Source organism: Hemiscyllium ocellatum, chromosome 9, assembly GCF_020745735.1.
Source record: "Hemiscyllium ocellatum isolate sHemOce1 chromosome 9, sHemOce1.pat.X.cur, whole genome shotgun sequence".
Taxonomy (NCBI): Eukaryota; Metazoa; Chordata; class Chondrichthyes; order Orectolobiformes; family Hemiscylliidae; genus Hemiscyllium; species Hemiscyllium ocellatum.
The window spans coordinates 79,804,469-79,829,475 of record NC_083409.1 but is presented as its reverse complement, the minus strand read 5'-3'; the positions used below and the strand labels follow the sequence as shown (position 1 = coordinate 79,829,475).

General features: G+C 38.4%; 1 protein-coding gene across 4 annotated transcripts in view; it reads right to left on the bottom strand.

Annotated features, from left to right (window-relative positions):
- rnf220a (ring finger protein 220a) overlaps positions 1-25,007 on the bottom strand; it is a 508,473-nt gene that overhangs the window by 61,004 nt on the left and 422,462 nt on the right. For all 4 annotated transcript variants that reach the window (XM_060830505.1, XM_060830506.1, XM_060830502.1 and 1 more), the window contains exons 9-12: positions 8,464-8,560; positions 7,640-7,726; positions 4,865-4,920; positions 3,033-3,114 (exon numbers count right to left, since the gene is read on the bottom strand). In XM_060830505.1, the coding sequence (XP_060686488.1) occupies positions 3,033-3,114; positions 4,865-4,920; positions 7,640-7,726; positions 8,464-8,560 (322 nt within the window). The remainder of the gene's footprint in view (positions 1-3,032; positions 3,115-4,864; positions 4,921-7,639; positions 7,727-8,463; positions 8,561-25,007) is intronic.

Sequence of the window (25,007 nt, the reverse complement as noted above, 5' to 3'; positions counted from 1 at the left end):
TAGGGCATGAAATATAATTAAGAATCACCCTTCCTATCCAGCCATCCTACTATAATCATGTTTTGATTCTCTCAGAGTGGATGTAAATTAACAAAGCAAGAATTAAAATTCAGCAATATTGGACAATAAACAAACCAATTACAGCAGTCAATATTAATGTGGTCCTGCATTAAAATATCAATTTCATTTTTTAAAAATAACCACAGTGAAATTAAACACTCCATAAATATTTGCATTAAAAACACATTTAACTGATGGAATATTTTGGAAACACTTTAAAATTGTAACACACAATTATTATCCCCATCAGTAATACTTGTGAAAGATAAAAGAAAATAATGAGGTACTTTAAAAAGATAAAGAAAATCCATGCCATTTTAGAAATGACTGATTGCAATAATAAAACATGACTACACTTATTTACATTGCAAGTCCTGATAATTGATCTATTGATTCTGGCTATTTAGCCACATATCTGTTTCTCACAAAGAATCTACAGTACCAACACGTAAAATGCATTAGGAAATGCTGTCAATCATAACATGAATGCTTTGTCTCTAAAATTCTACTTGAATACAAGGTGCCATTTTATCCATTTAATATCAAAGATAACTAAATCACTAGATTTTTCACTATTTCTATTAAACCTTGATAACCATACAGAAAAGGTTGTATGTGCTGGGCAGTCATAAAATGTGCAAACATTTATGCAGCTCTGTAACAAACTGTACAAAGACAAAACATTTTACAGAAGTGTACATGACATCAGGAACATCGATTGCATTTTACAGGTCAGAAAACATGGAAAGTTCCAGTCTTACAAATTCTCTGAAATCAAAATTATTCAATATGTTAAAATAATAAGTACAAACATACTTGTTACCCACAAAATGTTAGTTCCTACTATTAACTTTTCTATACTTTAAACTCCTGCATCCATGTTTGTAATGGAAATTGTTTTGCAAACAGGTTAAACCATACTGCCATCAATGTCTTCCAAAATATATTATTTTTCTTCATTCATTGTCTGTATACTCAGCAATTCTTCAATTTAGCAATTTCAGCTCCAAGTCTTGCATAGTATTTTGGATTCCTGATCAACTTGAATTTTCCCTCCCATTTTCTCCTTCCTATCGTCTATAATTCATCTCTTTCAGAAAACCATTCGTCTAATCCTTCACTTAATTTTCAATTACTCCCTTTTGCCTCATCCTCTGGATCATTGAAAATGGCAAAGAGGCATCATCTCTCTTTATTTCAAAATTATAGACAATATCTTCTCTCCAAAAGTCCTGCTAAGATTTGCTTTCCCAAACTGCAGCACCTCACATTTATCCAAATTAAACTCCATCTGCCACTTCTCAGCCCACTGGATCATCTGATCAAGATCCCGTTGAAATCTGTTGTAAACAAAACAAATTAGAGGAAACCTTCAAGACCATTATTAATACCCCTACTGACATAAAATTCACTACAGAAGAGGAAAACAACAAACTGCCATTCCTAGATGTCGCAGTAGAGCAAACAGCTAATGGGGAACTTCAAACCAGTGTCTGCATGAAAATAACACATACTGACCAAATACTGAACTACAGAAGCAATCATCCCAAAACTCACAAATGAAGCTGCATTAAAACATTATTTCAATGAGCCACCATATACTGCAGCATAGAGGAACTACGTAGAGCAGAGAAAAATCACTTATACAATGTATTCAAAAAGAACAGGTAACCGATGAACACATTTCTCAGCAACAAACCCTAACAAGCAGAAAAAACAGGCCCAGAAATCTTAGCCACTCACCCCTACATCAAAGACATCTTAGAAACTACTGCCAGACTATCAGACCTCTTGGCATCATGGTAATCCACAAACACACCAACACACTAAAGCCGCAGTTAATGAACTTGAAAACTCTATACAGACAACAAGCAAAACTAATGCCATTCACAAAATACCTTGCAAGAACTGTAACAAACACTACATTGGACAAAACAGGCAAAAAACTAGCCACCATGATACATCAACATCAACTAGCCACAAAAAGACATGACCTACTCTCAATAGTATCCTTACATACAGATGAGGAAGGACACTACTTCAACTGGGAAAACACATCCATCCTAGGACAAGTCAAACAGAGACATGCATGAGAATTCCTAGAAGCATAGTATTCCAACCGGAACTGTATCAACAAACACACCAACTTGGATCCCATTTACCACCACAAAGAAAAAAATGGGAAATGACATCATCACATGAATGCTGTCATCACGTGAAATTATGTCACCAACCCATGGAAACCTAAACACAAACAGAAAGTGGGTCATGCCACCAGCACTTCATCCAGAGGTTCACTGATGACGTTACCTAGTTTGGTGACAAAATGTCTGAAAAATGAACCTCCCAGCTCAGCTAGCAAACCTACATCCAAGGAATATACGATAAAATTACACATGGAAAATTAAAGAGGAAGTTATCAATTAGGTGGGCCGTGCAAATCAAAGCTCATTCAACAATACAAAGATGTGTTCTTGCAATGTTTTTTCCACAAAAGATTATCTGCTGCTCCTGGAAATTGCTAGGTCAAACAGAATAATACACAGCATATATTTTACTTACATATCTTGTAAGTCCTTCAATAGTCAGAAATTTTTAGCTAGATCTCACTCACTACCTACATTGTTCTGAATCTCAAGCGTGAGGTGTGAGGCCTAAAGGCTTAAAACATTCTCCAGCAGCAATTTGGGACAAATAGAAAATATGGCGTTACAGGATTTTTGTAAAAGAAAACATTTGCAGCAAAATGTTACAAACCCTCTTAAACATTATCCTATTTATTTGCTATTGAATGTACACTTAATAGATTATAAAATAATGCAATACAATTTCTGCACTCTATCTTGAAATTCGTTGATACTAAACAACTTGGAAGCCTTTGCTGCAGATAATGGAAATGCAATTCTTCTATTTTGAGAGTCAATCAGGACAGAAACTGTCTTGATCCATCCTATTAATGCACCAGTACTTACTTTTCAATCTCGCTGTTTTTACATGTCTTCTGTGTCTGTACCTCTAATTTACCACTTTCCCCGTTACTTGTTGAAGGCATTTCTGTAAAGAAATCAAATATAAAAATATATCCAAGGTATTCATTTACTTAAAAGTAAATCTATATTTTTCAAAATTGCACATGTGCATACCTGAGACAGTGTATTTATTCTGTCAATAGTTTGATGCATTGTACTCCCAATCAGAATAGAGTTAAAAATAGCCAAAAGTAATTTTTGTTCAAACCTTTAAAACCAGTAACGTCAGCCCATATCCCTGACTAAATTTCAATTTGAGTCACAGGAATGAAAAGACTACTTTTTTTTTGCCTAATGTTCCGCTTCCTCCCTAATATGAAGGTGTTGAGAAGAGTTAACAGGTACAACACCTTGTAAAGTTGGCTCACTTAGTTGCATATATTATAAATAGAAAAAATATTAACATACTATATTGCAATAATTTATTAAAACATGGTGTTATTTTAACTTGGTTCACATACTAGAACTCTCACCAGTCAGAAAACTTTCTGGTTATTCTGTATTTCAAAATTTAAGAACCCAGACTGACATTTCAATATAGTGTCAACAGACAGCCACGCAATAAATATACTCAATCAAAACCACTGAAAGTGAATTATCGACAGATTATTTCATTTGCGTTGTATCTTCAAAACTTCTGCATTTTACAAGAAATAATAGTGACTTTTCAGCATGCAATATTACTTTTGTTGTGAAGCATTGTTACAATTGCCAGTCTTGTTTGCCCTCTTCGGTTCAAAGGCATCACTCATTCCTTTAAATGCATCCCTGCCCTTAATCCAAGACTAGGACAACATAACCCTAGGGCATTAGTATACCATTACTAGTCTACATTACAACAGGAAGGATTAACCATGAACAAAAATGGTATTATTAAAACAGACAATTGATCAATAAATCAAGTCTTTGAGGAACTATATCAAATTCGTTCAAAATAGATTTTTAACCTTTTCAGTCATCATCTAAGTGCCATGGCAAGGGGCATAGGCCAATATGGTATTCCAAACTTGCCGAATACAGCAACAGTGGATAATCTTGTGTTGGAGTCTTGGGTAAGCCAATCTTTCATGTTTTCGAGCGGCTTCCTGTGCTATTGCTATCTTCATCTTCTTCTGTTAATCCTTCAACTGGGGATTAGGCAGTGCAACCCTTGAGCACGATAACATACCCAAAGAATTTTTCTTTGAATTTTCCTTCTTTTGATACTGGTTAAGAATTCTCTTGTATAGCAGTTCTCATTTGTTACTTCTTTTCTTCATTGTTACTTCACCTAGCCTTAGTGATCTATATTTAGGATCCTTCTCTAGCAACTCAGTTTGAAGCTATTGATTTCCTTTCGTTCTCCTTTCCCATAACTACAAGCTTACTGACCAGGCATAATTGCCTTAGTACTTTTGTTTAAACTGGTATCTTGCCTTAAAACACAACTTCTAAATTTAACTTGTTTTCAAAGCCTTTTTTTTCTGGAAAAGGAGTCAAAAAATTTCAGAATTTTATTTCTGAGTCAGAAAAACGTGCTACTAAGCAAAAGTTCTTTCTTCCTTGCTGCTACATTATTTGAGTCCTAATATATAATCCACAATAAAAGAGAATCACTCCCGTTTGCCCACTTCAATCCAAAACTGCCCCATAACAATCTGCAGAGTAACATAAGGATGGCACAACAGATCAGAACACCCAAGTCTCCTATTCTGATAACTCATGTGTAAAGATAGCTTAACAACATACATTACACTGAAAAGCATCTGATTGAAACTGAAGTTTAAACTACGTACCATCACTAGCCCATTTGGAAAACTCTGGTGTTATTCTGTTGCTTGGGGTTCCACCACTGCAAAAGCAATAACACATCCTGGTTACTGTCACAGTTATTAACTGCACTGTCTGACACCTGCAAAAGCAGAATACAGTTGCAATCAAGAACTGAAGAATTCAAAATTCAGACATGAAAAAAATTATTTTGCGCTACCACCCAGTTTGGAGATTTTTTCGAAGGAAAGATCGAAGGAACTAATACATATCTCACAAAATAAAAACACAACTCAAACACTAGTTTTTAACTTATGAAGACTTTAAACATTGCTAAAAAGGAGACAAGAACTCGAAATTTTTCATCTTGCATTTATCAGGACAATGATGCTACAAACAGACTTGAATAAAGGGATTTGATTTGATTTATTATTGTCACATGTACCACAATACAGTGAAAAGTATTGAATTGCATGCTAACCAGACAAATCATATCTTACATAACTACGTCAGAGTAATAAAACAGAATTCAAAATGTAGTGTTACGCTACAGAGAAAGATCAACCCTAATATATAAGATATCCGTTCATAAGTCTAATAATAGCAGAGAAGAAACTGTTCTTAAATCTGTTGGTATGTGTTTTCAAAGTTTTCTATCTTTTGCCTGATGAAAGAGAGTGCAAGACAGTATAACCAGGTTGGGAGGAGACGCTGATTATGTTAGCTGATTTCCTGAGACAGTGGGAAGTATAGATGGAGTCAATGGAAAGAAGGCTGGTTTTCACCACAGATTGGACTGCATTTACAACTCTGTAATTTCTTGTGGTCTTGGGTAGAGAAGTTGCCAAGCCAAGCTACAATATATTCGAATAGGATGATTTTTATGGTGCATCAATAAAAATTGATAAGAGACATTGCTGACATGCCGAATTTCCTTAGCCTTGTGAGAAAGTAGAGGAGTTGGTGTGCTTTCTTGACTGTTGTAATGATGTGGATGGACCAATTTAGATCATTTGTGACATTTACTCCAAGGAACTTGAAGCTCTCCACAACCTCCACCTCAGCACCACTGTGACAGACAGGGACCTGTCCTCTGCTTTGATTCCTGAAGTCGATGACCAGCTTCTTCATTTCGCTGACATTTGAGGGAGAGATTATTGTTTTTACACCATGCCACTAAGTTCTCTATCTCCTTCCTGTACTCTGACTTGATGTTGTTCTGACAAGGGTACTGACTGGTTCGGCCATTAGTAACATGGAAATATAGCAAGAACAGTTAACTATCAATCATAATTCTCAGATCAGAATCCGACTGGTCAAGGTGCTGCCATCAGAAAGCAGCAGAGATTGGCAGTTTCCCTGAAGTCTTTTATATTTTTCCATGAGGAAGGTGCAACATATATATGAATTTCTTTGCCTGGGTCCAGTGTATTAATATGTAACATGCAGATGCATCACACTGTGAGCTTGACTGACAATCTTAAATTGGTTTCCAGTGCAATTAGCGAACTGTGCTCAACCAGCCCAAGCTTGCAAGTCTCAAAATAGTACATTCTCCAGTATGAGACCCTGTATTGGAAATTACTTATTAAATAATCCAGTCTGTGCCAAAATTTACATTACAAACCTATTTAAGATTACCAGACAGGATTCCAGTGCAATACATTTGTACATGCTAGAAGCATGAATATACATGCTAGAATATACAGGATTCTGTTTCATGTAAGCAAAATAATTCATTCATACTTGTTTTTTAATGGAAAAATAGCAACAGTCAAAGAGATTGCCAACCTCTGCTGCATTCCCGTCGCAACACCCTGACTAGAGTCTACTGGTCTGGTATGAGAACTAACATTGACATTTAACTGTTCTTGCTGTATCTTAAGCCAATGATGACCACAGTAATCAGCACCTTCTCGTAATGCATAAATTGTGTCCCCTTCTTCAATTCTGTTTCTTGCATCATAGTCTTGATGAGTTCAAGATGAAATGTTTGACTTCTTGTTTCCTTTTAGGAATGTTTGTGTTGCAGATTACTAAGCAATTGCTTGAGAAGGAATTTATTGTTCTAACTGTAAAGAATAGAATGATGACTATAAAGCAAGGATTCGGATTGATTAAACTGCTTATCTTCAGTTAATGAACTCAAAATATAAACAGTCAGATCACCACAGTTAAAAAGAATCAGCATGGAAGATTCAAAGGGATAAACGTACCAAGAGCTCCCTACGCAACAAGCTATCAAAGAGAAAACATCCTGGAGGTTGCTCTACAAAGATCAAATCTAACAATCAAAATACATTTTCTGGAACTAGGTAAACCATGAGAACGACTGGCAATCTGGTGAGTGAGTTAATAGATCAATAAAAAAAAAATGAAATGAGTCGTAAATCATAGAAGAAAGAGAATAGGATTAAAGGATATCCTCTGCATGGTACAATATTCACTCTTTGTACACGTAACACCTTTGTGTTTTTTAAATCTCAAATCTCAGATGTGATACTTCCACTCACATACTAAGTCTTCCTGTGACTTCTGACTAAGAATAACAGTACAGCAGTGACTAATGGCAGACTACAAGCACCTGAACAAAGAAGTGGATTGAAACAATACCAAACTAATTTCGTACGAAACCCAGACAAAGAAATGTTGCTCATCTCATCTGTTCTCCATCAAGCATAATGTCACAGGGGTAAAAGGTCAAGTATTTTAACTATACTTTTCTACAGGAAGAATTCAGAATATTTTTAAATTTAATTGGCATGTTTGAACCAAAAATCACAAAAAAATTAAACACTTACTTTAGCACAGCACCCCGGAGTGCTTCTCTCTCTTTGGCCTCACCTGGTTCTTCTCCTGTACAAGGTATAATGTCTGCCTCTGTATATCTGTTAGCCAAATTAAGGGCATAACAAGGTGACAAAACTAAATCAGCTGATGTTCATTATAATTCATCTTTTTAATAAGAAAACTCTTGGGGGAGCAGCCCTGTTGTGGTGCAGTCACAGTGTGACTATCCCTGAATCAAAACACCTGGGTTCAAGTCCATTCTGCTCCAGAGATTGTACTATCATTCTAAGCAGGTTGATTAGAAAATATATTAGTAAGAAAACACCCTGGTATTTGACAACCTGGTACTTATTTGGTTTTGTTCCTGGGAAATATATTTTGTACCAATGCTTTCTGAGTTATGATCATAACATAAATAGTACAGTCATGGCTACAATAGCCAAGGTAAGATTGTTGTGACTTGGAAGAGCACCAATTCAGTTCAAAATGAAATTATTTTCAAATTTGTCATTATAATTTCAGCTATGACAGATAATTTACTGGAATATGTTGATATTTACTTTATCCATCAACATTTCAACTTGTGTGTTGGTCATCATATCCTTTAGAGTTGGTGCATAAATATCACTCAGTTAGGAGGATCTGAGGCCTCCCATCCAAGTATGACAAAGTGTGATAATATGCTGTGTGAAGATGATAATTAGCAAAAATATCATACATTACTTATTCTTTAAAAAAAGTTCAGAAAAAAATGAGGAAAGGCAGGCTATCTAAAGTTCCTGCTGACCGAACAAAAGAATCAAATAAAATATTATTCATCAAAGTAAAAGGATGCTGTGGTTTCCCATATTCCAAGGTGTCGTCGCCATCCACATCAAGATCTGCATCACTGTCATGGTTCTCTTTACTGCTGCAGGTGACAAAGCCAGATCCTATGTTGAAAAGGGGATTTTTAAAAAAAGCATTCATTAAAACCCTTGAATTCATATCTTCATGCACAATTCATTCTCCATCACAATTTAAGAACATTATGTTTCTTCAACTCACATAATTTTCTTGACATTTTTAAACAGATAACTAGGAATAGTGGCCCAATTAAAATTTTAAATGGAGATAGAAAAAATGCTATGCGAGAAGCTAAGATGAAAATGAAAATCATAGAATCCCTACGGTGTGGAAACAGGCCATTTGGCCCAACAAGTCAAGTTGCAGCTGTACAGGATATTGGTTAGGCCACTGTTGGAATATTGCATGCAATTCTGGTCTCCTTCCTATCAGAAAGATGTTGTGAAACTTGAAAGATTCAGAAAAGATTTACAAGGATGTTGCCAGGGTTGGAGGATTTGAGCTATAGGGAGAGGTTGAATAAGCTGGGGCTGTTTTCCCTAGATCGTCAGAGGCTGAGGGGTGTCCTGATAGAGGTTTACAAAATTATGAGGGGCATGGATAGGCTAAATAGACAAAGTCTTTTCCCTGGATTGGGGAGTCCAGAATTAGAGGGCATAGGTTTAGGGTGAGAGCGGAAACATATAAAAGGGACCTAAAGGGCAATTTTTCACACAGAGAGTGGTACAGGTATGGAATGAGCTGCCAGAGGAAGTGGTGGTGACTCGTACAACTGCAATATTTAAAAGGCATCTGGATAGGTATCTGAATAGGAAGTGTTTGCAGGGATATGCGCCAGGTGCTGGCAGGTAGGACTAGATTGGGTTGGGATATCTGGCCAGCATGGACAAGTTGGACCGTAGGGTCTGTTTCCATGCTGTACATCTCCATGACTCGAATTCTATACTGACCCTCCGAAGAGTAACCCACCCAGACCCATTCCCATTACTCTACATTTCATCCCTAACTGAACACTACGGCCAATCTACCTAGACAGCACATCTTTGGATTGTGGGAGGAAACCCACGCAGGTACAGGAAGTATGCACAAACTCCACACAAAAGTCACCTGAGGCTAGAATTGAACCTAGATCCCTGTGAGGCAGCAGTGCTAACCATTGAGCCACCGTGCCACCAGTTAACAATAAAAAAAATGCTTGATACTAATCTATTCATTGTACAGCCTTATTCTGTTCACTGGACTGACACCAATGTGTTAACTGCACAGCCTTACTGTCTTCATATTATTAAATTGAGGAGGGTTCAGAAAAATTTTACAAGGATGTTGCTTGGACTGGAGGGTTTGATTTATAAGGAGAGGTTGGATAGTCTAGGACTTCTTTTCCACTGGACTGTAGGAGGTTGACGATTGATCTTAGAAGTTTATAAAATCATGAGGGTCCTAGATAAAGTGACTAACAAAGGTCATCTCCCCAGGGTAGGGGAGTTCAAAACTGGAAGGCATATCTTTACAGTGAGAAGAGAAGAATTTCAAAGGGACATATGCGGCAACTTTTTAATTCAGACAGTGGTTCATATCTGGAATGAACTGCCAGAGAAAGTCTTATGAGGAAAGGCTGAGAGACTTGGGTCTGTTCTCATTGGAAAGGAGGCAGCAAAGAGGGGATTTGATAGAGACATACAAGATGATCAGAGGATCAGATAGGGTAGACAGTCAAAGTCTTTTTCCTAGGATGATGACGTCAGCTTGTATGAGGGGGCATAGCTACAAATTGAGGGGTGATGGATTTAAGACAAATGTCAGAGGCAGGTTCTTTACTCAGAGAGTGGTAAGGCCGTGGAATGCCCTGCCTGCCAATGTAGTTAACTCAGCCACATCTGGGAGATTTAAACAATCCTTGGATAAGCACATGGATGAGGATGGGATAGCGTAGGGGGATGGGCTTAGATTAGTTCACAAGTCGGCACAACATCAAGGGCCGAAGGGCCTGTTCTGCGCTATATTTTCTATGTTTTAAGTGCTATATAAAGTACAGTTAGAATATTGAAAAATATTTGGATTGGTACTTAAATAGGAAAGATTTAGACGGGCATTGGCTAAATGCAGGCAAGTATGGCTAGTTTAGTTTGCAAAACTTGGTCAGCATGGGCAAGTTGAACTGAAGGGTCTATTTTTGAGCTGTATGACTCCATGCTGCCATGTTGTTGTATCAATTATTCAACAGTGGAATTTGTCATTTTGTTTTCACTGCATACTATTGTCAAACTACATCTGCTTCAGATTTGATCTGGATCTGAATCCAGTCCTTCTCACTGATATGTAGCTAATACTGAATTTCTGGATTATTCTCATCCATGAAATGAAATCTAATTTGAAATTTTAACTTGTTTGGAAATGTTTGAACAGTCTCAGAATATGCTATGGCTATGCATAGGTTTAGCATTTGTACATAAGCCCATCCTGAATTTCAAATTACAGAGCACCCATCTCAGCCAGAAAAGAGGCACCATGTTAAATTCTCTGAAACAACAAAAAAAATTATTTTGTTTAGATGCCCAATTGAATAAAATTCTTGCAGATTTAACTTCTGGCATTGTAAATGCAGTCTATTTAAAGCTGTCTTTTTAACCTTCAACCGTCACAAATAGCAAACAGCTAAGACATGGGTCATTTAGTGGAAAAAAACAAAGTAATGCAGCAGTTCCTTGTTTTTTCGACATTCTTTCACAGAATGTGACAAGTAATTCAGGCGCCGATCTTGACTGACACCTCTATAAGTCCCTGACACTACCAGAGACAAACTTCCCCATCAATCACACTCTACCTATCAGGACTGCTTAACCAGCTTCTGAACTGCTGAAAGAGGAAGCAAAAGGCCTGTGATGCAGTAACCCAATCCAGTTCTGTCAAATATATCCCAAATCCCAGAAGGCCAAGGCTTCTGCCCAACTAATTAACATTAAGTGTTGAAAGAGAGGGGAAGGTGGAATTTCTAAGTGCTGAGTTGTTAATAAGCCTTAAATTTTACAAATGTGAGTTACCCCAAAAGACAACACAACTAATAATGTAAGGCCCTGACTGCTAACCCAAAAGAAAATCACTGTTAATTTAATCAATTGATCAGTTCATTGATTTGAAGTCAAGACGGCTAGTTAACCATGCAGAGCAAAAACCCACGATTGCATGACCGCAGAAAGCTGTCATTGATTTTTCCACCTGCCACTCAGTGCACATCCTGAATAGAATTGCAACTTTGTGCAAAGGGGAGCTAGGGGTTTCAAAGTTAAATTAGTTACAGATGCAATCAGGGTGTCTTCTGTAAACTCTATTGATTGAACAGCTGACAGTCCAACACGAACAACTCAGCTAGTCAATCGCCTCAGATGTCACCTGCCACTTTGCTGAATAGTTGACAATGCAATTATCTGGTGTGGAGGTAAGAAGTTGCGTGTGTCAAATGCAGTTAGCCCCCATAAGTTGCTGCTCAAATGGCCTATAAAGTGTATGTATTTATATGTATGCAAGCTGTGTGTTTAGCAAGATCTACAAGATGTCATTTGCTTTCAAACTAGAATACACGGATGCCTTAAAAAGATAACATAGGAAGAAAAGTTTGGGCAAGGTCATTCTGGCTGAACATAGATACAAAATTTAAAACAAAAATAATCAATCATATTTAGGTGAGGTAATAATAAGTAATTATAAAGTCCACATTTCCATGCTCAATTTGTTGAAATTATTTTATGGCAATGGTCTCAGCATTCATTATTCCCTTTTCAGACTGAGCTGATAATTATTTAAGCGCGTATTAACAACAGAATGGACATTTTACTAGACTGAACAGTTGAGGAAAGATCATTAAGCTGAAACATTAACTCTGTTTCGCTCTGCAAAGATCCTGCTGATGTGTTAAATAATTCTAAGATTTTCTGTTATTATTTCAACTGTGTATTTATGGAATGTCACAATAAAAATAAAAGCTGCTGTGAATATTAGCATCGCTGCCAAGCCTTGCATTTATTACCCATCCATAAATGCTCCTGAGAAGATGGTAAGGTGCTGTTTTCTTTTTGAACTGTACGATATATATGGAGGTAAGTTGTGAGGGAGGGAGGTTCAGGAGTTTGACTTAGTTGCAGTGAAGAAATAGTGATATAATTCAAAGTCAGGATGGTTGTGACTTGGAGGAGAACCTGCAAGTGGTGATACTTCCATGTGACTGCTGCCCTTGTTATCATAGGTGGTAAAATGTCACAGGTTTGAAACAACCTTGGTGAGTTGCTGCAGCAAACCCTGTAGATAATACACATTGTTGCCCCCACTGCAGGATTTAAATGTTAACGTTAGTGAATGGAGTGCTGACTAAGTGGGCTGTGTCTTGGAAAGAGACTGTGCTCTTGCCTTTCAGGACGGAGTGGTCAAGGATTTAGAAGATGCTTTCGAAGGATTTTTAGTTCTGCGGTATATATTATAGATTAGATTAGATTCCCTACAGTGTGGAAACAGGCCCTTCAGCCCAACAAGTCCATACCGACCCTCTGAAGAGCAACCCACCCAGTCCCATTCCCCTAAGTAGTATTACAGGCAATTTAGTATGGCCAATTCATCTAACCTCACATCCTTGGATGGTGGGAGGAAACCGAAGCATCTGGAGGAAACCCACAAAGACACGGGGAGAATGTGCAAACTCCATACAGACAGTTGCCTGAGGCGGGAATTGAACCCGGGTCCCTGGCACTGTGAGGCAGCAATGCTAACCACTGAGCCACCGTGCTGCCCCAAAGATTATACACAATGCTGTAAATTAAGATCGGTGGAGGGGGGGGAGGGGATGCTTGTGGTTGTGCTGCTAATCAAGTGAACTACTTTGTTTTAGATAGTATCAAGTTTCTTTTGAGTTGGAGCTACACTGAACCAAGCATTTGAGGAGTATTCCATCCACTCTTGATTTGTGTTTTGTAGATGATTTTCAGGCTTTGGGGAGTAAAGAGGTGAATTATATGCCACAGTATTCCTAGTCTCTGACCTGCTCACGTAGCCACTGTATTTATGTGGTAAATCCAATTGAATTTCTGGTCAATGGTAACCCACAGGATATTGATAAGTAGGGATTCAGTGATGCTCATTGCCTGGCATCTGTGTGACTTGAAAACTACTCGCCATTTGTCAGCCCAAGCGCGGATAGTGTCCAGGTCTTATTGCATTTGAACGTGGGCTACTTCAGCATCTGAGAAGTTGTGAATGTAGCTGAACACAGTGTAATCATCAGTGAACCTCTGACTTGATGATGGAGGGAAGGTCATTGATGAAACAGCTGAAGACAGTTGGGGTCAGGACAAATCCTGAGGAACTCCTGCAGAGATGTCTGATCACCGAAAACTACAACCATCTTCCTATGTGCTAGATATGACACTAACCGGCAGACAGTTTGTCTCCTGATTCTCAACAATGCCATTTCGCTAGGGCTCCTTGATGCCACACATGATTGAATGTAGCCTTCATATACAGGGCTATCACTCTCACATCACCTCTGCAATTCATCACTTCCAAGGCTGTACTGAAGTCAGGAGCTGAGTGGTGTAGCAGAACCCAAATTGGGCATCAGTGAGCAGGTGTTGCTTGATAGCACTGTTGATGACACGTTCTGTCACTTTACATATAATCAAGAGTAGTTTGACGGAGCAGTAATTGGCCATGCTGAACTTGTCCAGGACAATGTCCTCTGCTTTTCATGTACAGCACATACCTGGATAATTTTCCACAATGACAGTTAGATACCAGTGTTCTAACTGTACTGGGAGTGATGGCGAGGAGAACGGTACATTCTGGAAGACAAGTCTTTGGGACTATTTCCAGAATGTTGTCAGAGCCCATAGCTTTTGCAGCATCCAGTGCTTCCAACTGTTTCTTGATACGACTTGGAATTAATTGACATGGTCTCACTAAGGCAAACGATGGACTGATATCAAGGGCAGTCATTCTCATTGAATCTCTGAAGTTTAGTTATTTTACCCATACCTGGATGAAGGCTGCAGAGATTTGGAGTCAAGTAGTCCTTACAGAATACAGAGGACTACTGAGCAGGTTATTGCTGAATAAGTGCTTTTTGAAAGCTTTGTCAATTACCATGAAGTATTTTCTGGATGAATGTAGTTAGACTGATGGGGCAATAACTGCCAAAATTGAACCTGCCCTTTTTTTTGGATCTGCATTATTAGGTAAATGCCACTTTTGCAGCTGTTTTGGAACAGCTAGGTTAAGTTATTACTCTGGAGCACAAGTCTACAATACTACAGCCAAAATGTATCAAGGCCATAACTTTTGTTGCATTCCGTGCCTTCATCAATTTCTTGATTTCACACGGAGTAAACTAATTGGCTGAAGATTGACAATAGGAATGCTATGGACCTCTGAGGCAGCCAAGATGGATTATCCCTTCAGTTCTTTTGACTTTCACCTTAAGTTACTGGTCCTCTCATTCTTGAAACTTCTGTCATTTTTTAACACTCGCATTGCTGGGTGGTAACATTTATTGCCTATCCCTAGTTGCCCTTGAGGTGGTTGTAGTGAGATGCTTTCTTGAACTGCTGCAGTCCATATGGTGTAGGCCTACCATGCTGTTAGGGAGGAAATTCCAGGATTTTGACCCAGCAACAGTGAAGAAATGACTGGAACAGTTTTTCTCCATCTACTCTGGCAAATCTCTCATTATTTTTGAACATTTCAGTTAAATCTTTTCTCAGCCTACTCTTCCTGAAGGAAAATAACCCCAGCTTTTTGAAGCCTACCGCCACTCTCTTCACTGTATAAAATACATCCAAGTTTTGACATCCACAGATTCTGAAATTGCATTCTGGTCTTCCAGTTCAAGGTTATTATTATATATCAAGCAAGCAACAATTTTGATACTGATCCTTTTCCATATCTTTCTCCAGACAGAAAAAACAGCTTCACCACCATTCAGCAACACACATGGGGCTCGCTACGTTGCCACAAAGCCAAAACGGTGTTCTGTCTACCACAAAGATGTGTAACATTACACATGATTTTCAGTGCTATTGGGATGTTTGGCATGCAGTCATGCATCCCAAAGATCAGCCGAGTGTACTGAACAACATATCTTCTTGGCTATTCATACCAAGCAAAGTACTGACTATTGTCAACCAGCAAGTGCATGTAAAATTCACAACACTAAGGTCCAATATTCTCTGTGCTTCTGCAGTAGGACAATGCTTGCTAAGTAATTCGAAGTGTACAAAGCATTGTACTAAGAGCCAATTTTGGATTGCAGCTTTGTAGTGTAACCCACTGATGAACTGGAAGGTCCTTATCGTAACACAGGAGATCCTGTTCTGTGCAGACAGAAAGAACATACTGCATTTGTTTCAATTCAAAAAGTTAAGTGATAGGCATTCTTTGATTCAATTCTCAGGGCAATGTCTTGACCAAGAATCAACCTGTCTGGTTTAAAACATAACCAAAACTTGGTTCCTGGTCAAGCAAAGTCTTGATTTTGAAATTCTGTTCAAATTGTGTTCAAATCCCTCCACAACCTTGCCACTCCATATCTCTAATTTCTTCCAGCCCACTTATGCTTTTCTAATACTGGCACCTAGTGAATCTCCAATTTTAATTATTCCACCATTGATGGCCAGACTTTCTTTGCCAAGGTCCCAAACTCTGGAATACTCTCTCCAAATCTCTATGTTCCACTATTTTGCTTTCCTCCTTTTAAATACTACTTAAAATCTACCTCTTTGACCAAACTTTCAATCATCTTAACTATTATCTCCTTACGTAACCCAATATCAGCTTTGACAAAGGGTCAGTTAGACTCGAAAAGTCAGCTCTTTTCTCTCCTTACAGCTGCTGCAAGACATGCTGAGACTTTCCAGCATTTTCTCTTTTTTGGTTCCAATATTATTAGTTGTCTTATAATACTCCTCTGAAACAGCTTTGAACATCTCATTACATTGAGGTGCTAGGTAAATCCAAGTTCTTGGTGCTGGCCTAGAGATAGGTTTCTATTAATTCATTTACAATTTATTCACTAAAATATATCACTCTCACTGATTTGAATTTACATCTAATAGTTTTATGTTCATTGAAGTGAGAGATGGTAGTGCTGGTGATTGGAACATTTATTTCAAGTATTTAATGATACCATGAAACTCCACTCTAACACAACCATATGACTCAGCCTCAGCTTCAGAATCCTTCATAACACCAGTGACCTTTTTTATTTTCAATCCTCCACACCAGTTTTAAGTCTGTTCTTGGCATGAGATATTAATACTGAATTAGATGAAGGTTTCTGTGTTAGGCCATATCCACATGTAATGGATTTGATCACCCAAATTGGTATGTGTAGATCCCTTAGAAGCAACCTTATTCAACAGCACAAAAGCCAAATGGTAGATGGAGTTAAGATACACATTAGTTTTGAAGTAAATAAATGGCAGAACAAGCTCTGATCGCTAAATGTCCCACTCCTGTTCCTACGCTTCTATGTCTTATCTTTGTAGGCAATTGAATCTAGGCTCAAGGGTTGCAAATACAGTGTCTAATTCACTATACTTCGAAGTTCTAAGCTTTGCTTTAGAAGGTACATTTTCACATCTTACAACTCAAAGCACTTGATGCAGGAGATAAGCCAGACTATTAAATGAACAAGTGTGAACTATTTATTTCAGATCAAAAAAAGTGAAAAAGGCTAGCTGGCATACAAAATAAAATTAGATCTCAGGATCTCAAATATACATAAACATTAAAAAAACTTCATTCCCATCTATTCTAAAGGACAACACCTTCAGTAATTCATTGGAAGAGCAAGGTTATGTGTCAAGTCTGAGAATAAGTTTTGAGCAACATAACTTTTGAGTTTTACTAAATGAGATCAGTGGAACTGTACTACTGTTGTTGAATAGAATTGTCCTTCTCAAGCAGGTCATGAATCACACTGCAACAGGAAGAACGGCATTCTAAAAATGTAACATTTCATATTAGACAGGTCCAAGTATAAGTTTCTAGTATATTTCATCCTAAATCAAGTAGTTTGCATTATATAATACATTTGGAATTTTGCATTTAACATCTTTTGAAAGGAAAAGACAGAGCTATCTGGAACTTTAATATTTGGCTAAAAGTTTGCTGGATTCTCTCTTCCTTTGAGCATGCGGTAGTTCAGTACTGGTTCCATATTAGCTCATCCTAAATTCCATATGCTTCAAAATTACCCATTGAAAGTAAAGCAATACAAAATATGTGACATTGTCAAGATTTCAATTTTAGCAGTCTACCTATTATTCCCTAACTATAAAGGAATTGAACTTTGCATTGTCAGATAATGTGTCTCTTTTCTTCTCACTCAACTAACCCAGCCTAGGTTATCTCATCCAGCACAAGCAAGAATCAATCCACTTCAACACAGGAGATTTATACTGATCATTATTTGTTAACAACACTGCAAATGATATTATAAAGATTCTTGATTTGTGCTATTTCTGGAAAAATCATAAAGGTATTTTCATGCAAAATGTTATTACAAATGGGAAGAATAGGAAATTTTCCCATTAGGATTCCAACATTATAACCACCCCTTCCCAACTCAACCCCATCGGGCGGCACGGTGGCTCAGTGGTTAGTACTGCTGCCTCACAGCACCAGGGTCCCAGGTTCGATTCCGGCCTCGGGTGACTGTCTGTGTGGAGTTTGTATATTCTCCCCGTGTCTGCATGGGTTTCCTCCGGGCACTCCAGTTTCCTCGTGTAGGCCAGGTGGATTAGCCATGCTAAATTGCCCATAGCATTAGATGCATTTTTCAGAGGAAAATGGGTCTGGATGGGTTACTCTTTGGAGGGTCAATGTGGACTTGTTGGACCGAAGGGCCTGTTTCCAGACAGAAGGGAATTTAAAAGAATCTAATCTAACTAATAAACTTGTGCCAAAGGAATCTCAAATCCTAAGACCTTCTATCAGAAGTATGACTATAGTGTTAACTGATGAGACAGTCACCCGAGGCCGGAAGTGAACCTGGGACCCTGGTGCTATGAGGCAGCAGTGCTAACCCCTGAGCCACCATGCCGCCCAATGGGGTTGAGTTGGGAAGGGGTGGTTATAATGTTGGAATCCTAATGGGAAGATGATGAACTATAAAAGCCACTTCATATCCCTTGTATATATTAAATGTTCAATACCAAGTCTTACAGATTGAATAAGGCAAACTAAGCAAAGCTGAAATTTTAACGTCTTTTAAGTTTCCAATTTTCAATTGAAATGGTAATACAGATTTGTTCAAACCTTGGCTTTAAAATTATTAAAACTACACTCAGCTTGTAAACTGCTTTGTTCAGTGGAGCTTTTGCAAGATTTTTCATTCTGTTCTGAACCTGAAATGTGAAACAATTTTCTTATAAACTTCAATCATCTTCAAGCACAGCAGAGCAGAGTTATTTCAAAAAGCCCAGCAGAGGTCTGTACAACATTCTTGCCAACCTCTCACTCGCACTCCCTCTCTCTCTCTCTCTCGCTCTCTCTCTCTCTGAAGTTGTCCGGACAGTTTTCCTTACCTCGCGTTATCACTTGCTTTAAACAGACTTGGCAGGCAATCTAATCCTCCCTGAAAAGGTCAGTGCCATTTTAACTGCCTTTCAATCACATTATGCATGGTGCAGCACGCGTTCTCTGCGATGCCTCCAGCTCTTGTCTAGACTGGATCAATACCTGAGCGATATCACTAGAGGAATGACACATGATGCCAATCGACCCAAAATCCCTAAATGGAACTGAACAGAAGGGAACAACTAGCCGCCTCTGACCTATCGCTACCTAATCTACTTAGTCCCATCTGCTCAGGCCGAAATAACAACCGAAGATTTCCTCAGTCAGTGGTTTGCAGCGAGTGGGGACTTGCTCATGCAGAACAATTCCACTCCCCCCCTCCACCCCCCAGCTTTGAAGTCACATTACAAAGCAGGTATGAAAGCACAGTTTCAAACGTTTTCTGATGCCATCATTACTTTCTTATCTCCTTGCTCATTCCACAGTTACTATAGTTCAATCTACAGCGTGTCAATAGTCTGCTATCTGAGCAGCCTCAGTTAGTTACTGTTCAAAGTCACTTTCCTTAAACTTCAGTGAATGATTTAAAGATGATAGTCCTGGTTTAGACTGAACCAATTCAATTTTTGGGTTAATGGATTTATTTTTTTCTAAAGTACATGACACACAGAATAAGAACAGCTTTTTCAAAAAGATGCTGTAAATGTGAACAGAGTTCAGATTTCACTCAGTCTTCAGTTATAACTATTGATATTCACTAGATATCGCGATTATATCAAAACAACAATTTTATTTTCAAAAGTGTTCAAGAAGGGAATAATGAATAATGGAATGGTAGAAGACCAGAAAATGTCAATGCAGTTCTTCTAACCAATTTGTCATTTATCAAAATGCTACATCACACAATCTCTCTTACTCCTTTCCATGGTTTTTTTTGGCAAAAGCATTTCAGACTCTGATACAAAGAATACCATATTACTGAAGAATTTTAAATGCTGCTTGTGGAACCAGGTCTACTAACAGTTAATGCCTTTAGTAAAGGTAAAAAAAAAGTAGTCAGTAAATTCAGTTCCAAACACAATGATTATTGAGAAAATGCTTTTTTTCCCCAAGCATGTGCGAGTGGATTCTATGCTCTTTGCTTAGAACAGAATGAACAACAAAAAGATAACACAGGGTACTGTGATTAGGAGAACGTAGCCAATCCTTAAAAGAAATGGAATTGTGACCAAATGACTTTACATATATTTTCTATGAAATCCCCCTACACAAAGTTTCATTCCTCAAAGGGAAAGCTTACTCAAAGTAAGCAATTTCCAAACATCAGGGCACATGAGTATCAATGCACTGGTCAACCGAGTGAAGCTACACAAATCTTTTCTACAGCAGTGCCTGCTCTTGAAATGGCTGCAAAATGCCCATATATTCAAAAAGAATTACAACTTCTGTTTCAAGTTAAAAATCACACAACACCAGGTTATAGTCCAACAGGTTTAATTGGAAGCACACGACATTTCGGAGAGACGCTCCTTCATCAGGTGATAGTGGAGGGCTCGATCATAACAGAATTCAGAGCAAAAATTTACAGTGTGACGTAACTGAAATTATACATTGAAAAATTGATTGTCTGTTAAGCCTTTCATCTGTTAGAATACAGTGATAGTTTCACTTCTTTCATGTGTAAATCACAAAACCGTTTTTTAAAAGTTGCATTCTCAGGTTAGCTGTTAACAATGGTGATAGCTAGACAATATGTTGAAGGTGTTGGCCCCCTGAGTTCTCTGTCTATGCCATGATGTTTAGATTGATTCTAATCTAAAAAGTGAGATAACAGAGCTTTACATAAATTCATACAGATTTTGAGCTCAGAGTTCTACATGAATGCATGCAGTTTTTGAGCAAAGTACAATGTAACTCTGCAAGTACAAATTCACCCGACAAAATATATGTGTGCATGTGGGTCTTTGTCTGTGTGTGTGTGTCTGTCTGGGGTGGGGGTTGTGAGTGTGAGAAAGTGTGTGTGTGTGTGTGTATGCGTGTGTGTGTGCGTGTAGTGAGTGCAGAGTGTCTTACGTCTGTGTGGGGGTGCATGTGTGAGTGTGGGAGTGTGCGTGTCTATAAGGATGTGTGTACCTGTGTGAGTGAGTGAGTGAGTGAGTGTGTGTGTGTGTGTGGTGTGCGGTGCAGTGCAATGGTGATCACCTGTAATGTGACATGAACCCAAAATCCCGATTGAGGCCCTCCCTATGGGTACCGAACTTAGCTATCAGCCTCTGCTCAGCCACTTTTCTCTGCTGCCTGTCCTGAAGTCCACCTAGAATCAATCTAAACATCATGGCATATACAGAGAATACAGGGGGCCAACACCTTCAACATATTGTCTAGCTATCACCATTGTTAACAGCTAACCCGAGAATGAAACTTTTAAAAAAAGGTTTTGTGATTTACACATGAAAGAAGTGAAACTATCACTGTATTCTAACAGATGAAAGGCTTAACAGACAATCAATTTTTCAATGTATAATTTCAGTTACATCACACTGCAAATTTTTGCTATAAATTCTGTTACGATCGAGCCCTCCACTACTACCTGATGAAGGAGCGTCGCTCCGAAAGCTAGTGTGCTTCCAATTAAACCTTTTGGACTATAACTTGGGTGTTGTGTGATTTTTAACTTTGTACACCCCAGTCCAACACCGGCATCTCCAAATCATAACTTCTGTTTCCATATTTATAACAGCACTTGAAAGAAAATAATGCTTCAATTCTCAACATCATAAAGTGGTTCCTTGAAGATTTTGCTAAGTGAATATTCTTTTATTTTCATGGTACTTAAGAACACAGACTTGTTCTTCAACTGACATGACAGGCCCAGCTGTGAAGCACAGCTGACACATACTCTGAAGCTTTCATTAGAAAAATGGTTCAAATTGATCACAGCCCTTGTACCTGCAATCCCCCTGGCAGCTCCCACTAGACACTGCTTTTTCAATATTTTATAACTTCTGAAATGAGACACTGTGCTCCTTGCCCTACTTCATTTAGGTAAAACAAGGGAGCTAACTGGGAATTTTGTTTGACAAGCTCTCATTTCTCAGCTCTTCTGCCCTCAGTGAGCCAGAAGTAGAGTACTGCTAAAATTACATTCCCTACAACTGGTCAAGTAAAGGTCAAATACTAGCGATGAGAAAATGGCTGAGATTTGACAGGTTTCTTTAAAGGAAAATTACCACCTGATTTTTATTCTTTCACACAGATTTTTACAGATGAAAGTCTTATAGTTTTGCAGTATGTTAACTATGAATGTTTTTATTTTCTAATTTGCCTTTGGATGAAGAAAGGCAAATGCTCAAAGCATCAAGAAATATATCCCCAAATGCAGGGTAAACATCACATGCCACCATTACCCCACCGATTCCCACAGTCACCTTGACTATACTTCCTCCCATCCAGTTTCCCGTAAGGGATCTTTTTCATTCTCCAGTTTCTCCAACTCCATCACATCTGACAATGCTACCTTCTACACTAGAACTTGTGACAAGTCTTCCTTTTTCTTCAACTGAGCTTTCCCCTCTCTCACGGTTGACAGAGACCCAACCTTGTCAGTTCCATTTCACACCTTCTTCCTTCACTGCTACCTTTTCTTTATGGAATCATGTTAAGCTTCTCTTTTACCTCCACCCACTTCAACAGCATCCAAACTCCACAAATTATCCTATGCACAAGCATGATGTCACTACAAACATGTCTCCCTTCTGCAGTTCCAAAGGTAGGAGTCCTTCTGCAATGCCCTGGCCTTCACCTCAATCATATTCAACATCACACTCCTTTCTTGAGCACCTTCCCATGCAAGCACAGATGATACCTAATCCTTTACCATCATCCAGAGGCCCAAAACTACTTCTAGATGAAACAGCTATTCAGTTGCTTTTCTTTCAATTTAGTATTCTGTTTTCATTGCTCACAATACAAACTTCTCTACAGTGGAGACACCAAATGTAATTTGGGTTAACTGCTTTGTGAACACCACCATTCAATTCGCAGGCATTGCTACCAGTTTCTGGTTGCTCTCATTTTATTCTCCATCCTCTTAAGACTCTCCACATTGTTCCAATAAAGCCCAATATACACTCAATAACGAGCACCTCAACTTTCTACAGGTTCATTGGTAGGCTTCTGGTTCAACTCTGAATTCAACAATTGCAAACTATTACCCTTGTCTCCATTTTTTTTGGACAGCAGCTAGTAGTGATGATCCTACTATTTATACTTACATTTATTTTAGATCCAGCTGTAGTTTCTTTACTTAACTCAATACCACCCTGCTTTAAACCTGCACCATGAACATCAAAGACCTTTTCCTTCATTCTTCCTCCCTCAACTACTGTGGGTCTCTGTACTTGTTTAAAACCTACAACATAACTAGCATTTTCTGTTCTAACAGGCCATAAGTTTAAAACGTTAACTTTGTTTTATCTTTCATAGCTGCTGCCGTGACCTGCTGATTATTTCTAAAGTTTTGTTTTTATTTCACTTTTGTACATTCAGCTGCTGATTTTGATAGCTTACAATTAGAAGGCCGCCACGAATTGTTCAGAATGTATTTTCTCAGTCTGCCTTTCAACACTAACAGGGCCAGTTAAACAGAAACAAGGGGCAGGAGAAGGCCATATAAATCTGCTCCGTCATTCAATACGATATTATGATTTTCTCCCCATACCATTTGCTGTCATTAAAATCTAAACATTTGCCTCTTTCTTGAATGACTTGGTCTCCACAGCCTCTACAATAAGAGAATTCACCTTTGAGTGAACATTTTCTTCCTCATCTCAGTCCAAAGTGGTCTAGTCCATAAATGAAGTCTATAACCCCTGGTTCTAGACTCCCCAACCAGGGAAAAGATGCTCTCTGCATCTAGTCTGTCCTACACGGTTAAAATTTTATACATTTCAATTAGATTCCCACTCTTTCTTCTAAACTCTAGTGAATACAGGCCCTGTCGAACCAATCTTCTGATAGCATATACCTGCCAATCCCAGTATCAACCCAGCCAACTTCTACTGCACTCCCTCAATGGCAAGTATAGCATTTTCTAAGTAGGGAGTCCAAAAAGATGCATAATTCTCCAAGTGCAGCTAAAGGGGAAAGATGGTGGTGTACTAGTAATGTTGTTGAACAAGCAATACAGAGGCCCAGCAGGGATCTGGTTCATCAATGCCCTTTAGTGAAGGAAATCTACAGCCTTTACCTGGTCTGGCCAACATGCAATTCCAGACCAGCACAAAGTAGTTGACTCTTAACTGGAAAATTAGGAAGGGGCATTAAATGCTGGAACTTGCTAACAACACCTACATTCCCTGAACAAATTTATAAAAAGGTGTTCATTCATCATAATCGCAGCAATACATCCTCTTATCCACTCACTCAACTTGTCTAAGTCATCTTGAAGCATCCTTAAAATTCACAATTCCACTCAGTTTTGTATCATCAGCAAACATGGAACTGTTGCATTTGGTTGGTCATTTATATACATCATGAATAGCTGGGGCCCAAGAACTGAACCTTGTGGTATCCCACGAATCACTGCCTGCCATTCTGAAAAAGACCTATTTGTTCCCACTCTCTGTTTCCTGTCTGTCAATCAAATCTCAATCCATGCCAATACATTACTCCCTATCCCATGTGCTTTAATTGCACCTTTTAACCGCTTTCCAAAAATTCAAATGCACCACATCACTGGTTCTCCCTAATCTATTCTCTTAGTTATATCCTCAAAAAGTTACAATAAATTTGTAAAGAATGATTTATCTTCTATAAACCCATGGTGACTTGGTCCACCTCATTAATGATTCCCAGGCAAGCTGTTACCACATCTTCTAGGATAGATATTAGCATTTTCCTCAGTACTGATTAGAGGCTAAACTGATTTGTAATTCTCATCTTTTTTCTCCTTTCCTTTTTAAATAGTGGGGT